Below are 14834 nucleotides of genomic sequence, written 5' to 3'. Positions count from 1 at the left end.
TTTAGAAGTATTTTGCTTAAAATCCTGATATTTGGAAAAATTCTCTATTGTTTTCTGCTATTGATTTCTAGCTTGAGTACATTATTGTCAGAAACTGTAGTCTTATTATTTGAATTCTCTTAAATATGTTGAAGTTTGTTTTATGATCCTAGATATGGCCTATCTTAGTATATGTTCTGTGGGTACTTGAAAAGAATCTTCTGTATTTCTTCAATAGGGTATTCCATAAATGTTGATTAGATACTCTTGGTTGATGGTGTTCTTGAGTTATTATATATCTTTGCTAATTTTTGTCTGGTTTTTTTTATCACTTACTGATAGGATATTTAAGTTTTCAACTATAATTGTGGATTTGTCTATTTCTTCTTTTGGTCTTATCAGTTTTGATACACATAGTCTGCAGCAATTTTGTTGGGTACACATGCATTGAATATTGCTCTGTCTTCTTGGTGGATGGGCACTTTTATCCTTATGTAATGTCCCTTTCTTATATTCTTTTCCCTTTGAAGTCTAGTTTGTTTCCTAATGATATAGGCACACCCATTCTCTTTGGATTAATGTTTGCATGATATTTTTTCCATCCTTTTCTTTTCAACCTGCTGATATTATATTTTAAATGAGTTTCCTGGTAACACCATATAGTTGGGTCATTCTTTTTTATCTACTCTCCTAATCTCTGTCTTTTAGTTTGTGTATTTAGAATATTTATATTTTATGTAATTTTTGTTAGAGCATAGGTCTGTCATTTAAATTTTTGTTTTCTGTTTGTTCTTTGTTTTTTTTCCTGTCTTCCTGTGTGTTAGTTGAACATTTTAGAATTTAATTTTGATTTATTACTGTACCCTTTAGTGTATTTTTTTGTATAGCTTTTTTAGTGGTTGCTCTAGATTTACATTATATATAGAAAACATCACATTCTATTGTGGCTGACATTTTTCTTAAGTTTTAAAACAATTTTTGCATTGAGGTACATAAAATAAAATGCATAGATCTTAGTGTATAGCTTGATGATTTTGACATGTGTATATATATATGCTAACCATTAGTTACACGATACCAAACATTTTTGCTAATTTTTTCCCTTCACCTATTTCATCCATCCCCGACCCTCCTTCATTATGGCAGCCACCAGTCTGTTCTGTTTATTTCTGTTTTGTTTTTTGATTTCATATGTAAGTGAAATCATAGGGTATTTTTGTCTTTGACTTATTTCATTTAGCGTAATGTCCTCTAAGTGCATCCATGTTGTCACAAATGGCAAGAGCTCATTCTTTTATGGCTAATATTCCGTTGGATATATGTATCACATCTTTTTTACCTATTCATCTATCAGTGGGCACTTAGTTTGCTTCCAGAACTTGACGATTGTAAATCATGCTGTGATAAACATAAGGGGATGCATATATCTTTTCACACTAGTGATTTTGTTTTCTTTTGGTAAATTCCCAGAAGTGGAATTGCTGGGTTGCATAGTATTTCTTTTTTTAGTTTTTTTTGAGAACCCTCCATAATATTTTCCATAGTGGCCACACCAATTTGCAATCCCACCAGCAGTGTATGAGAGTTCCTTTTTCTCCACATCCATGCCAACACTTGCTATTTCTTTTCTTGTTGATAATAGCCACCCTGATTGAAATGATGTGACATCTCCATGTGGTTTTGATTTGCATGATTAGTGATGTGGAGCATCTTTGCATGTGTCTACTGGCCATCTGTATGTCTTCTTTAAAAAGTTGTTTATCCTCTGCCCATTTATAAACTGGATTGTTTGTTTTTTAGTGTTGAGTTGTATTGTTGTCAACATTTTACCAGATGGAATGAAGTGTAGAAATCTCACCTTTATCTATGTCACCCAACTTCATTGATGACAAAGTTGTCTTAAATATATCTTCCCAATACATTTAGAGCCACATCAGGCAGTGTTATAATTTTTGCTTCAACCATTAAATGATGGAGAAAGAAAATCTACTGTATTTATGCACATTTTCACTCTTAGCATGCATTTTCTTGTTTCCTGATGTTTAAAGATTCTTTCTTTTCTCCTTTTATTTCTGTTTAGAAGACTTCCTTTAGCCATTATTTTAGGGCAGGTCTGCTGATAGCTTCTCTTCATCTGAGAATGTCTTGATTTTCCTTCATTCTTGAAGGGTTCTGGGTTGACAGTTCTTTTCTCTTAGCATTTGAAAATATTGTGCCACTTTTTCGAGGCCCTCATGGTTTCTGACGAGAAATCTCCTGTGATTCAAGTGACCTTTCCTCTGTATAGATGAGGTATTGTTACTCTCTCACTACTGTCAAGGCTTGTTTTTTGTCTTTATTTCTCTAAAGTTTGACTGTGTTGTGTCTGAGTGTACATTTATTTGGTTTGTCCTCTTTGGGAATTTCTCAGTGTCCTGAATGAGTAGGTTTATGTCGTTCATCAAATTTGGGGGATATGACCTGTTATTTTTCAGAATATTTTTTAGCCACTTTTTTTCTCCTCTTCTGTGACTCCATAGACATGAATGTTAGATCTTTCATAATAGTACCACAGATCCCTGTGGCTATTACTTTTTTCTAGTCTTTTTTGTCTGTTCTTCAGTTTGGGCAATTTCTATTCTTCTGCCTTCAATTTACTATGATTTCCTTTATGCTCTTCATTCTGCTGTTGAGCTCACCTATTTAGCTTGTTATTATATATATGTATTTTTTTTTCAGTTTTAATTTCCATCTGATTCTCCTTATATTTTACATTTTATTTTTGGAGTTTCTATTTTTCCAGTTTTTTTCAAGTGTGTTTATGGTTGTTCATTGAATCATTCTTATGATGGATGCTTTAAAATGTCATTAGTTATTCTAATTATTCCGTTTTCTTGGGGTTATCTGTCATCCAGGGTCCTTGGGTGGAGGCTGCAGCCCAGGGTCCCCAGGTGGAGGCCACAGCTTGCTCAGGGAGAGCTATTCTGGGGGCATTTGGAGAATATTGGTGGGGAGGGAAGGTGTGAGATGGACTTTGGGGGAAGCACAGTCTCTTCTGTGATTTGACTTAGTGCTTTGTTGTGTAGGTGAGAGATTTGAAAGATGTGGGACACAGAATGCTGTGCCTTGAGGAATAGGGATGAGGTGCTGGAAGGTGTGAAATAAGAGGGGCCTTTGTGGTGCAGCGAGGGCCTGTTTGTCCCTTTAGCACACCCTCCTAAGGAGGCTCTTGTGATTATTGCCCTGTTGGATGGGACAGAAATGAGACAGAGCTTAACTGAGTGCCCCAAAGCAGCAGAGATAGTATGTGAGGCCAGGCAGCCATCCTGAGGACACCGTAGCTCTCCTTTTTCCCAGAGACCCTCCATGCAAGACACTCAGGGTGAAAATGTCACCTGCCAAGCTCCTAGACCTGGCTTAATGGCCAATGGGGCTCAGGGATGTAGATGACCCATGCCTCTGAGACTGTCCAGGATGGAGCATCAGGCTGCCCAGTGTGTTCTTGGGATCTTTCCTTCTATGCTGTTTAGCTGCTTCTCTTTTCCCATCTTGTATCTCAGGCTCTGGAAGCTTCATGTTACTGACGATGCTCTTGGTTCATCAGTGTGGTGGCCCAAGTTCCTTCCGTCTCTGGTACAGCTGGCTACCTGCAGATGACCCCTTTCCCTGAGCCAGGGCTCAGGCCTGGTCCTCCAAGTCCCTCTTGTAAAGAAGGGACCAACATCCTAGCACTCCGGCCTCCACACCCTGGGCCATGGGGCATTTCTGTTCCTGGGTCTGCCCTCACACATTCACCCTGAATACTTCTGTATCTGCACAGGTCTTAGAATGTCCTCCTCTCCCCATGTGACTTAATGCTGAGAGTGGTCATGGGCCATTGCGCTCTTGAGGTGTCCCTCCTCTGTGTCAGAGTCCATTGAACTGGGATTTGCATGGGTGGCCCTCAGGGCACATGGCCCAGGCCACAGGCTCCAGAGCCAGGACTGTGGCAACTCTCATCTGGCATCAGGCAGACCTGGGCCTCCCTCTCAAAGGTTTATATGGAAAATATATGGGAAGACTTCCCAAGTGCATTTAATATATTCTTCCATCCTAAATTTAGCCACGTGAAGTGCCACTTATAATCTAGAGGAAAGGGGTAAAGCCCCTACACCTCACCCCAGGCTTCTGTGGCCCTTTCCAAGAGTCTGTTAGCTTTTGGGGTCTGAGCAGCTCTTGTCAGGGATCTGAGCAAGCTGTTGCTCCCATTGTCCTCCTGAGGATGTCACACGGGATTGTGGCTGCTCCTGGTAAGGGATCTGGCCTTAGTCACTTCCGAGAGGACCCATGCTTCGGATGGTCTCTGTGCCCCAGGAAATCCTGCTCTGGCCTGGGAGATGCCAGGTGCCGTGTGACTCCTGCTAAGCTCCTCCACTGAGCAGGACAGGCCATGGCTAAAGGGCTTGGGGCTGCTGGAGGGAGCAGAGTAAGGGAGAGGCTTTTGCTCTCCCACCCTGTGTTTTCCCTCATAGTAGGATGTCTTACCTGACTGCATGTGAGAATTAAACTCTGTTCTTTTGTTTTCTTTCCAGAGCAGGGTGGGAGGCAGTGTGAGGGTCACTGAGGGAGGGTGGGCCTCAGACACAGGCATGTCCAGCTGGACAGGGGCCAGTGGATGAGGTCACGGAAGGGTCCTGGGAGGAGTAGAAGCAGAATTCAGAGGAGGAAAACAAGGCCCAGGAAGGACACTGGACTCCCAAGGGTGGCAGGCTTCTCTAGAGAAGCCCAGATATTTATTCCAACCTCTGGTGGAAAGAAACCTCTGACTCCTGAAGATTAGAGAGAAATCAGAAGGCAAGACCATGAGCAAATGCCATGTCCTCTGATCTGCTTATCTCTGTGGGAACAAGGGCACCCTCTGTTCCAGGGCCAGAGCTTTCACAGCCCCCCTTGAGGCCCCTCTTGGGACTGTGTTGTGAGGACCGAGGCCTGACTGGCCTGGTTGAAGACAGGAGCACCCCCTCCCCATGACCTCACTGCTCAGTGGGGCTGGGGTGCACGAGTGGTAGGACAGGGAATGGGCAAGGGGTGTTGCATCTGGCTGGGTGCTCCAGAGGAGATGCCCAGAGGTCTGGGAGTAACTTACCTGTGCAGTGACAGTCCAGGTGTGGGTACAACCCCTCAGAGCCTTGGAATGGGCACGGTCTGTAGAATAGGACCCCATGCTGGACACATATAAGAAGAGTCTGCAGCCTCTCATGCAGGGGAGCTTCTGAATGCCAGCTTCACTGGGGTGTACCGAGGACATGCAGGGAGGGCACTGCCCTATCACAGGGCCTGTTTCTCCTGTCCAGGAGCGGCTGCTCATGAGCCTCCTGCCCCGGAACGTTGCCATGGAGATGAAGGAGGACTTCCTGAAACCCCCTGAGAGAATTTTCCACAAGATTTACATCCAGCGGCATGACAACGTAAGGTAAGGCTGGTGTTGGCTTGGCAGTGGTGGGCCCCAGATAGTAGTGAGAGGTGATGGAGGTGGAGGTGATAGCAGAGATGGAAGTGATGGAGGAGCTGGAAGGTGATGGAGGATGTGGGAATAATGGAGGTGAAGGTAGAGGTAATGGAGATGGAAGTGATGGAGGAGGTGGGAGGTGATGGAGAAGGTGGAAGTAATAGAGATGGAGGTGATGGGAGAGGTGAAGGTGTTAGAGGTGGAGGTGTTGGAGGAAATGGAGCTAATGGAGGAGGAGGGAAGCAATGGAGGAGGTGGGAGGAATGGGCAAAAAGATGAGATGTGATGGAAAATGTGGAGGTGATGGAGGAGGTCAGGGTTAATGGGTGGAGGTAGGAGGTGACGGTGGAAGTGGTAGATCATGGGCAGGTGTTGGTGAAGGGCCCCAGTTTGAGTGTAGTAGCAACAGGTGTGGGTTGGGAAGCTCAGGTGAGCACCTGCTGGGCAGGGAAAGGTGTGTATGTGAGCCGATCTGGTTAGCCACTGTCAGGTGAGTGCACTTATTCCCACTGTCATGCCTTCAGTAGGGAACAGTGTTGTCCTTCAGAGGATGTTGAAGCTGAGTGGGGTGAAGGCCCAGTGTGTGAGGCCAGCATTTGAGCCCAGGCAGGTTGAAACTCTCCACTGGACACTTGGTTCTGTTTAGTATCATCACACTCCTATGATCTATGGGCACTGTCACCCCCACTTATAGGAGAGGAAATTGAGTTCAGCAAAGCAAAGCATGTGCAGGACTCTGGACAGTGGGTGGTGGGGCTGAGGCAGTGGCATCAGTCAATGCTGACATCTGCCTAGACTTTTTCCATTCACCCCCTGCCTTTCCTTAGTGGGTAAGTACATGACACAGCAACCCAACCCTTTGCAAAGAAGACCAGCAGAACAATCCAGTAAGTGCCTTGTGGGGAGAGAGACAGAGTATCTGCACATACATAGCTTGCAAGGTATCAGACATCATGGGCCACCTGGGGTAGCAGGTGGAGGTGGGTGCAGGGCATGGGTGCCCAAGTACCTTTCTCTCCCTCTCTTCCAACCTGGAAAACAAACACAGATGTGAGAGTCACCACTTTTGCTGCTGAAAAGTCTCCATACATGTCCTCTGGTGGGCACCTTATTCTCAGAATCTGGTGGGTCAGTATCTGGCTGCAGAGGTGACAGCTCTGAGGTAAGATAGGGAGCTGTGGCTTCCTGTCACCAATAGTGCCAGCTCCACCCTAGCCCCTTGGGATGCCCTCCAACAGTTGTCTTTCTACAGCCCAGGTATGAACATCTCATTGTCCTCCTTGCAATCCTTGTTAGAATCCTTCAGTGGTTCCCCATCTCCAGGATTAATGTTCAAACCCAGTACACCATTCACAACTCAGCAGGCTGATGCCATCAGGAATGGTGGGGTAAGGCCATCTGAAAATCCTCTGCTCCATAAAAGCAATGATAACAATTGCAAAAATTACCACAGTCAACATTTTCAGAACACAGGAAATTAACCATAGTCTTACAAGAATCTGGAAATATTTATTTAAGAAAAGCAGCTGAAACCTTGGTAATAACAGTGAGCTTTGTGGATTTCTGACTTGCCTTATTACATCCTTCTATTCCCTCAGCTCCATGATAGCTTTGAAAACCCACAGATGCAATCACAGTGAAAACCTGCAGCCTGGCAGCAACTGGAGGGGACAGAACAGGGTTGGTGCTCTTTCAGAGCCCTGTTATCAAAGAACCATCATTTGACTGGAAATTTCCTGGAAAACCCCACTCACAGGCTTGTCTTTATGTGACCTGACTCAGTGGTTGGTGCAAACAGCTTGTGCTCTGGGATGTTTGTTGAAAACAATCAGTGGCAATTGTTTAACATCATAGGTGCCTTAGGCTATGACAACAGTTGAGGCAAACAGCAACGTAATAAAAAAAACATAAAGGAACACTTGAGGAATGAGATGTCTATCTGCTGCTCTGAAAGGCTCTGGGAATATTTCTGGGAATCAGAAGATCATGCACAAGTGTAGGTCTGTGTACATGCTCAGGAAAGACCTGAGAAGGCCCTAATCACTCATCTCTGCTGACCTTAAGTCTCTGTGCAAGCAGGATGTACAAGCTAAGGCAGAGTCATAATCTGCCTGGCTGAGTGCTGAAGGCACTGTAACACTTAGAGATTATTATAAATCATTTTGAGCAGATTTGAGCTCTTATTAGGTGCAAGATACTAGTTTAAGTGCTTCATGGTTGTTGGCCCCATTTACCCTCCTGACCCAGAGAGTGGGCTCAAGTCTTGTTCTCATTGTATGAAAGAAAGGACTGGCATGAGGAAGTGTTAGATAAGTTGCCTTGGCTCCTGCTGCCATGTGTGGTAGAGCCGGACAGTCCCACTGAAGTCCACACCCCAAACCCTGCTCCCCTCCTGTCCTTTCTATGTTGGCTCCCGAGAGCTTCTGGCCCTGCAGACTTGTGCTCTGGTGCCCACTGTGTGCACCCGTGTTCCAGCCTGTCTACATCTCTTGGCTTTTGACTGTCATTAACATTATGTTACTTCTCACCCACCTTAGGTATATATGTGCTATGTGTTCTTCTGAATCCTCCCTTCCTGTCCTCTTTCCCTCCTCCCTCTCCTCTTTCTCTCCCTCATTCCTTCTTTTCTTGTTTGGATAATTCTTGGGTGGGCTCCAGACCCCACTCCATCTTGGCTGCATCAACAACCTTGGTGACCAGCCTTTCTGCAGAATTCTGGGTTTCTCATACCATTGCTTCACCATGCTAACTAAAACCACTCTGTTGATGTGTCTGTCCCTCCCTGTTGCCAACCTTCTTCTCCTGCATGTGAGCTCTGAGGAGGGGCACCTGGCATATAAGAGACCCTCCAAGCATCTTCCCTCTGCGACAGAGGGCCTTCGGGGGAGGACTCTCACCACAGGTCGTCAAGGAGGACAGGCTGGCAGAGCTCAGGGCATTCCTAGACTGGGCTGACAGTGCCCAGTTAGTGTTTATGGAGCTCAGTGATGACCAGACACTGAGAAGTCAATGGATAGAGAAAGGTACATGAATGAGAAATTTATATAGAGCAGAGATGGGAGAAAAAAAAACGGTAGCTTCTCAGAGATGGAAATATGTTTGAATTTCATACAAAAACAGAAGAAAAAAACTCTCTTGCAGTTCTTTTTCTCAACTTCTGCTATCAGTCAGTGACACTTCTGATACCCTAAACACCCGGTTTCACCCATTCATTCATATCACCCATCCCGCTGCTCTGTTAGATGCTGTGAGGTGTACATGTTGGGGTCTGCATCCTCAAGCAACTCCCAGCTTCATGGGGAACCCTGTCCAGCAGTTATGGGATTATAAGAAGTCCTGAGACTCTTGGCGAGTGTTTTCTGCTCATGCGCAGGTCATGGTTGATGTGGTGGGGTGAGGGCCTTATCAGAGGAACTTCTTTGGGGGTGCCCACTTTCTGCCTGCAAGAGTGCTCCCCACTTTCTGCATATGATGCCGATTCCATCCTTCTGACCCCAGGTATTATTGAAAATGCAGATCTGCTTATGACAGCATCAGGACTCAAGTCAACACAATCATGTTAAACTTGTCTGGAGAGGTCCCCATTCTCTCCCAAATGCATGGCCTGGGGCTCTTTGCTCTTCTCCACAACTTGCCTCTGTCCTTCTGTGTCCCATGTTTAAGACCTGTAGCATCTGAGTCCAGGAACATGGCTGCCCTTGGTGGGTAGAGACGATGTTGTTTAGACTGGCCACATTCTTTAAATGGATGCCTGCATACAGAGGCTTCGACCCAGGAGTGGAATATCTGGCATCCCCTCTGCACAGCCCAGTCATCCACTAGGAGGTTCTGACAATGCCCAGGCCCTGGGGCACCTGCCGGCAGGAGGGGCAGAGATGGTGCAGAGGGCCGCTCACTTCCAAAACACACTCCACTTCTGCTCATGTGCCACCAGCCACAGCCCTATCTTGGGGCTATCCTGGGAAGAGAGGGCAGGTCTAGGGGACACTGAGCTGCCCCTCATGTGCTGGAGAGGTCGCAGGAGCCCTGTGTGACTCCTCTCTGACCACGTGGGAGTCCTGTGGCTCCTCCCAGCCTCAGTCAGGTCACCTGTAAAATGGGAACAAGACCTTCATTTGCAGCCTGCTTTTAGGGATGAGCAGTCCTTGTTCTAAGGTGGCTGGTAAGGTGAATGCCCTAGGGCGGTGGTTTGCCTGGGGCCCGGGCCCTGTCCGCCTGTGCAGAAAGGCAGCCCAGCCCTTGCTCTTGCAGCATCCTGTTTGCCGACATCGTGGGCTTCACGGGCCTGGCATCGCAGTGCACGGCCCAGGAGCTGGTGAAACTCCTCAACGAGCTCTTTGGCAAGTTCGATGAATTGGCCACGGTAAGTGCAGCCCCAGTTTGCTGTTTGGGCAGCTTCTGGAGTAGCTGCATGCCTGGTGCAGCCGTGTGGAGATGTGACCAGATGGGGTGCCTAGAGGCTGCCCTGTGTGGCTGTGTCACCCATCACTCAGCCCCATTCCCTGGTTCGCACCCTGGGCCCAGAGGTATCTTTACCAGATGAAAAATGGCTTACCCAGCACAGCCATGCACCTGGTAATGTTCCTGGCCACATGGACGGATCTGCCTGAGGCCTCCCTGCTGCCTTCTGCCACCTTCTGCCCCCATGGCCGGCTTCAGTGGAGGGCTCTGTGGAGCTGTTCTGAGCTGGCTGTCACTCTGGGCCCCGTCACCTGGACTTGAAACTTGCCAATTGGGGCATGGGTGATGTCTCGTGCCAGGCCACCTGTGTAAGGTGGGCTGAGACCTGGAGTTTTAAGCCTTCCTTGGATGAACAGGTCACATCTAAGCCCTGCAGATGTCAAGCCCAGGTGGTTCCAAAGGCCTCAGCTGGTAGCACATGAGCCACTGATTGCCTGTGTTTCCTTGGTCCCCGACACCCACCTTCCCTGCCCTATAAGCACATGGGGGGAAATGTGAGCCTACAGCCAAGGTCATGTGCCTGTCCAGCCTACCCCAAGGTGGATGCAGAGTGGCCCTGAGTGGGTGGTTGTCAGGGGTGGGAGGGGGTGGCACACTGCCCAGAGTGGGAACCTTTTTCAGAGAAGGTGGCAGGTAAAGGGCTTAGAAGATAGGGTGGATGTCCCTTCAGTGAGGGAGGTTGAGGAGAGGCCCTTGGTCAGACCTGGCTTATGCAGAGGCCCGGAGTGGTGAGGATGTCCCAGGTGTGTGCAGGGCTAGGTGGGGAGCACATGCAGGCTACAGACTGGGGCCGGCCCCTGGGCAGGGCACAGAGCACCCAGCCCCTATACCGGCCTGGGATCTGCCCATAGAGCGGGTGGGGCCATGCTGGGCTGAGGCCGGCCAGGTTGGGTGTACCTGGCAGTAGTTTAGGGGATCAATAGCAAGGGGGCCACTTGGCAGCCTACTGCAGACCCCTGGATCAGTAAAGGGAGACCAAGGCAGGATGGGAGGGTAGTGTGCGGGACTGTGTATGCTGCTTGCCAGGAGATTGCTTGTAGGTTGTTGGGGGGTCTCATATGTCCAGTTGGGGTGTTGCTCCTTGCTCCTGGATGGAACCCTTTCCTCTGTAGCTCTGCACTGGTGACCTGGGCCAGCCTGTGGCAGGACCACATTTGGGAAAGGCTGCTTCACTTTCCCTGAGTAGGAGGGTGGGAGGCTGGCTGTCCATGTGGGATGGGGCTCCTGCCCCAATGCCCTGGCGGCCTTTGACCAGATGGTCACTAGCTTGGTTCCCCTCACCTTCCTGGGAGAGGCCTCCCAGGTCTTCCTTCCCATTAGACAGACACCCCTGGTTTGGGGGAACCACAAGGAAGGCAGAAGGGCATGTGGGTCATGCCCGCATGTGGCTCGCTGTCATGGTGGGGCTCCAGTGCCTTTTGCATTGGGGTCAGAATGTGTGTTCTGCCTGGGTACCTGGCAGCTGAGGGCTGTTGTGGGGTGGCTTGGAGCTTTCCTATACCTGCTCCTTCCTCCCACCTCATCAGGAGGAAGCTTCTGGATGAGGGTCTCACTGGGTCACCAGGGCCTTCTGTCTGAGCATGGGCTGTGCCCTTTGCCCATCATTGAGTCTGTCTTCCATGGGGCCAGCATCATGGTCTGAGGGTTTGGGGCCACATTTGGTCAGTGACATGTGGTAAGGGGTGCACCAGCCCAGCTGCCTGCTGCCCCGGGACCCCTGCTCCTTCTGTACACCTGCTGCCTGTCCCCCAGCAAGGCTCCTGTCTCAGATGGTGTGTTCTCACCTCCACAAGCACAGCCTGGGCCTTGTCCCTTGAGGGAACTGCTCAGCTGCTCAAAACTAAATTCTTTCTTTGATCACTTTGTCTTTGTTGCTTTTGTGCACTGCTGCTGTGTAGTTTGTAAATACAGCTTGAGTCCTGTTCTGAGGAGCATGTGGGCATTTTCCTCATATGTGCTTGTCTCATGTCTGAGTGCCATATGCAGCATTTGGTGACCCCAGGGGTGCAGGCTGAAGATCACACAGCTGCAGTCCAAATGCACACAGGTCCCTGCCAGGCAGCTAGACAAACACAGGGCAGGGCATGTTTGCCTGTCTCCATAGCAGCTGTCAGCTTATTTACCCCTTACCCACGTGTGTGGCCAGGTGTGTGTGATAGTTTTGACCTTTCCCCCACTTACTGGACCCATTTTAGATTTGCATTCTCTGATGTCCATGTGTATTTGGGAAACTGGCTGCATCTCCTCTGAATTGATGGAGAAACACTGTCGTGGGCTCTGTCTTGCTCACCACCTCCCACAGGGGTCACGGCTCTTCTGTGGGGGTTCAGGTTTCTTAGCCGGAAAGTGGACTGGCTGGATAAAGCAGACATCCCTCTAGCTGGTTCCAGGAGGCTGTGGACTGGGAAGAGTTCCTGGTGGGCCAGCTGTGGAGATGAGCCTATCCCGGCCAGGCCCCCTGAACAGGTCCTGGCCTTGCAGTCCTCAGGTGACAGGGAGATGAGAGTACAGTCCTAGACCCAGAAAATCCGCCTAGCAAGAGCTTGTTGCTTTGTTGTAAGTTCTCAGCTCCAGCGTGGCCTTTGCCTGGCACGTGATGGAGATGCCAGGCAGTGCAGGTGGCGGGCTGGGCAAGGTGGCTCATTCACACACATGTCATTGGGCCATTAGGGAGTGTGGACAAGCATTCCTGTGAGGTGCACTGAGTCTGATGAGGGGCTTCTGCCTGAGGGGGGAATGCAGTGTGCAGTGCAAGCCGTGGCCCTGACCCTCCAGGCTGCTTCCTTGTCCAGGAGGAGCAGTTACTCAGCAGCTGTGGCCGGGCTCCTTCTCAGCCCATGTGCTCCAGGCAGAGGGAGGGCCAGGCATGGCTCCAGGGGGCAGGGGCAGCACCTCACCTGTGGGCAGAGGAGGTGCCGGTGGCCCCTTGCAGCACTGCGGAGCAGGCAAGTGTTTGTGGATGCTTCATCCCCCAGAAGCAGCGACGTGCCCCTGCTGTGTCCTAGTGACGGATGCAGCATGAACACATCAGGCAGAGGGCTTTAGAGTCTGTTCTCTGGAAACTTGACACATGCACAAAGGTTGGGAGTGAGTAACCCCCAGGCACGCATAAGCTGTCTCAACCACAGCCACCTCAGCGTGACGGGCAGTCAGGTTTGGTCACTGTCCTCTCCTCCCCTGGCTGTAGATCAGAGCTCCGCGTCCTTATGTCCTCTGTGAGCAGCTGTCCTGTTGCCACACTTCAGGCACCGTGGCACCCGCACGGCACGCACCAGGGGGACCACAGGCCCAGCGCTGATGACTCCCACTCTGGGCTGCTGTCTGCGCCTCGGCCACTGCACAGCTGTCAGAACGTTAGTGAGCTGGTCGCTGGGTCGTGCCTGCAGCGGGTTATTCACACAGACTGAGGCCGCTGCAGGAGCTTCATCACTCAGACCCCGAGATGAGGGGCACACCAGATTGTGAGGAGGTGGCAGGGGCTGGGCGGGGGCTAATGTGGCCCGGGTTCTGGGGCTCCTGGTTTGCCTGGGTCGGGCCTGGGTTTGGGTCGGGTGGTGGCCTGCTGTGAGCTCCCAGATGAGGTGGGCAGGGGCTCTGGGGAGGCACAGGATGGGCTGTTTCCTGCCTCCAGGAATCAGCAGCCCTGGGAGAAGTTCAAATCATCTCAGAACACAGCAAATGGAAACAGCAGGGCACACATCACCCAGGGGTGTGGGAGGTGGTTTTGTTTTGTTTTTCCTCTTTGACCAGACAATGCACAATCAGCGTGGATGTGCCAGGTGATCACATCACCTTGCCCGGGGGCAGGCTCCTGAGCCCAGCCTCACAGGCCCTGAATTCCCAGTGGTGTCCCTGTGTTGCTCCCAGTGCACCCAGGCTGGCCTCCTTCCCCAGTTCGGGGACCAAGTGTCCCACGGTGTCTATAGAATGTGTCTGGTGCCTGCGATGCCAAGGGTGTTGCAGCAGTCGCCTGGAGAGAGAGGCCTGCTGGCATTTCCCTTGGGTTTGCTGGATGGTGCTTTTCTAATCCTGCCGTTTCCTCAGCATTTATAGGCGGGTGGATCTTTAAAAAAGATTGTTACTCATTAGCTAATCAGTTATCCTCAAAATAACTCATTCGTTTACCACTTTTCAAAATAAGGAATCAGTGCCCCCAAGCTGTCCAGGCAGGTGATGCTGGACAGTCCTCTTGCCTGTTTCTTTTTTGGATGTTACTATGACCTCACAGATTTTTAAAAATGTGACAAGTTTTGGTGCATTCCCGTTTTTTCTTCTTTTTGATGATCAAACTTCCCATCCTGGGAGCTGACCAGGTTGTTTCCTGCTGCCTTTTGATGTGGCTGTCACCTCTGAGCGCATCTTTAGGGACAGCGAGATGCTCCTGTCTCGAGACAGGCTCAGTGTTTTCTGAAGACCTAGTTTATTTCAGTGGGAAGGGGTTTTTCCAGCCCATAGTCTGGGATGTCACAGTTCTGGGCCTTTACAGAAGACAAAGACAGGAGGTATTTCTTAAAGAAGAAGGTAAATTCTGAGTTTATGTTGTTATTTTCAATTCAGTTAACTGTACCCCTTTGATTTGTATATTTGTTTTTCTTTTCCTCAATACCAGAAATCCTAAAGACACTCATACAGTTTACTTGCTTCATCCTTTTGCCTGTTCAGAATAACATTGCCAACATTATCATGCATAATAAGACCACTGAATGCAGTTCAATATTTTTCCAGTCGTTTCTTCAGTTATCTTGCCCTTGGATTGCATTCCACTGGATATACTAGTCAAATGATGTTTTCACCTCTTTGGAGAAATTCTGTTCCTGCCACTAGGGTGCTTATGGTGAGATTTATTGCATCTTGGGTTGGATTTATAGGCATCACTGTTTTCAATTTAATTTTCTTTTTAAGAACATGATCTGTTTGCCTGTTGTCT

The 14834-nt window shown here is 49.1% G+C and overlaps 1 protein-coding gene across 4 annotated transcripts in view; it reads left to right on the top strand.

The window, feature by feature from the left end:
- ADCY1 (adenylate cyclase 1) overlaps positions 1-14834 on the top strand; it is an 87851-nt gene that overhangs the window by 21499 nt on the left and 51518 nt on the right. For all 4 annotated transcript variants that reach the window (XM_036918873.2, XM_036918872.2, XM_057504367.1 and 1 more), the window contains exons 3-4: positions 5292-5410; positions 9698-9809. In XM_036918873.2, coding sequence (XP_036774768.2) covers positions 5292-5410; positions 9698-9809 — 231 coding nt within the window. The remainder of the gene's footprint in view (positions 1-5291; positions 5411-9697; positions 9810-14834) is intronic.

The sequence above is a fragment of the Manis pentadactyla genome, chromosome 7, assembly GCF_030020395.1.
Source record: "Manis pentadactyla isolate mManPen7 chromosome 7, mManPen7.hap1, whole genome shotgun sequence".
Taxonomy (NCBI): domain Eukaryota; kingdom Metazoa; phylum Chordata; class Mammalia; order Pholidota; family Manidae; genus Manis; species Manis pentadactyla.
The sequence above is the reverse complement of the archived record's forward strand: the minus strand, read 5'-3'. Positions and strand labels throughout refer to the sequence as shown.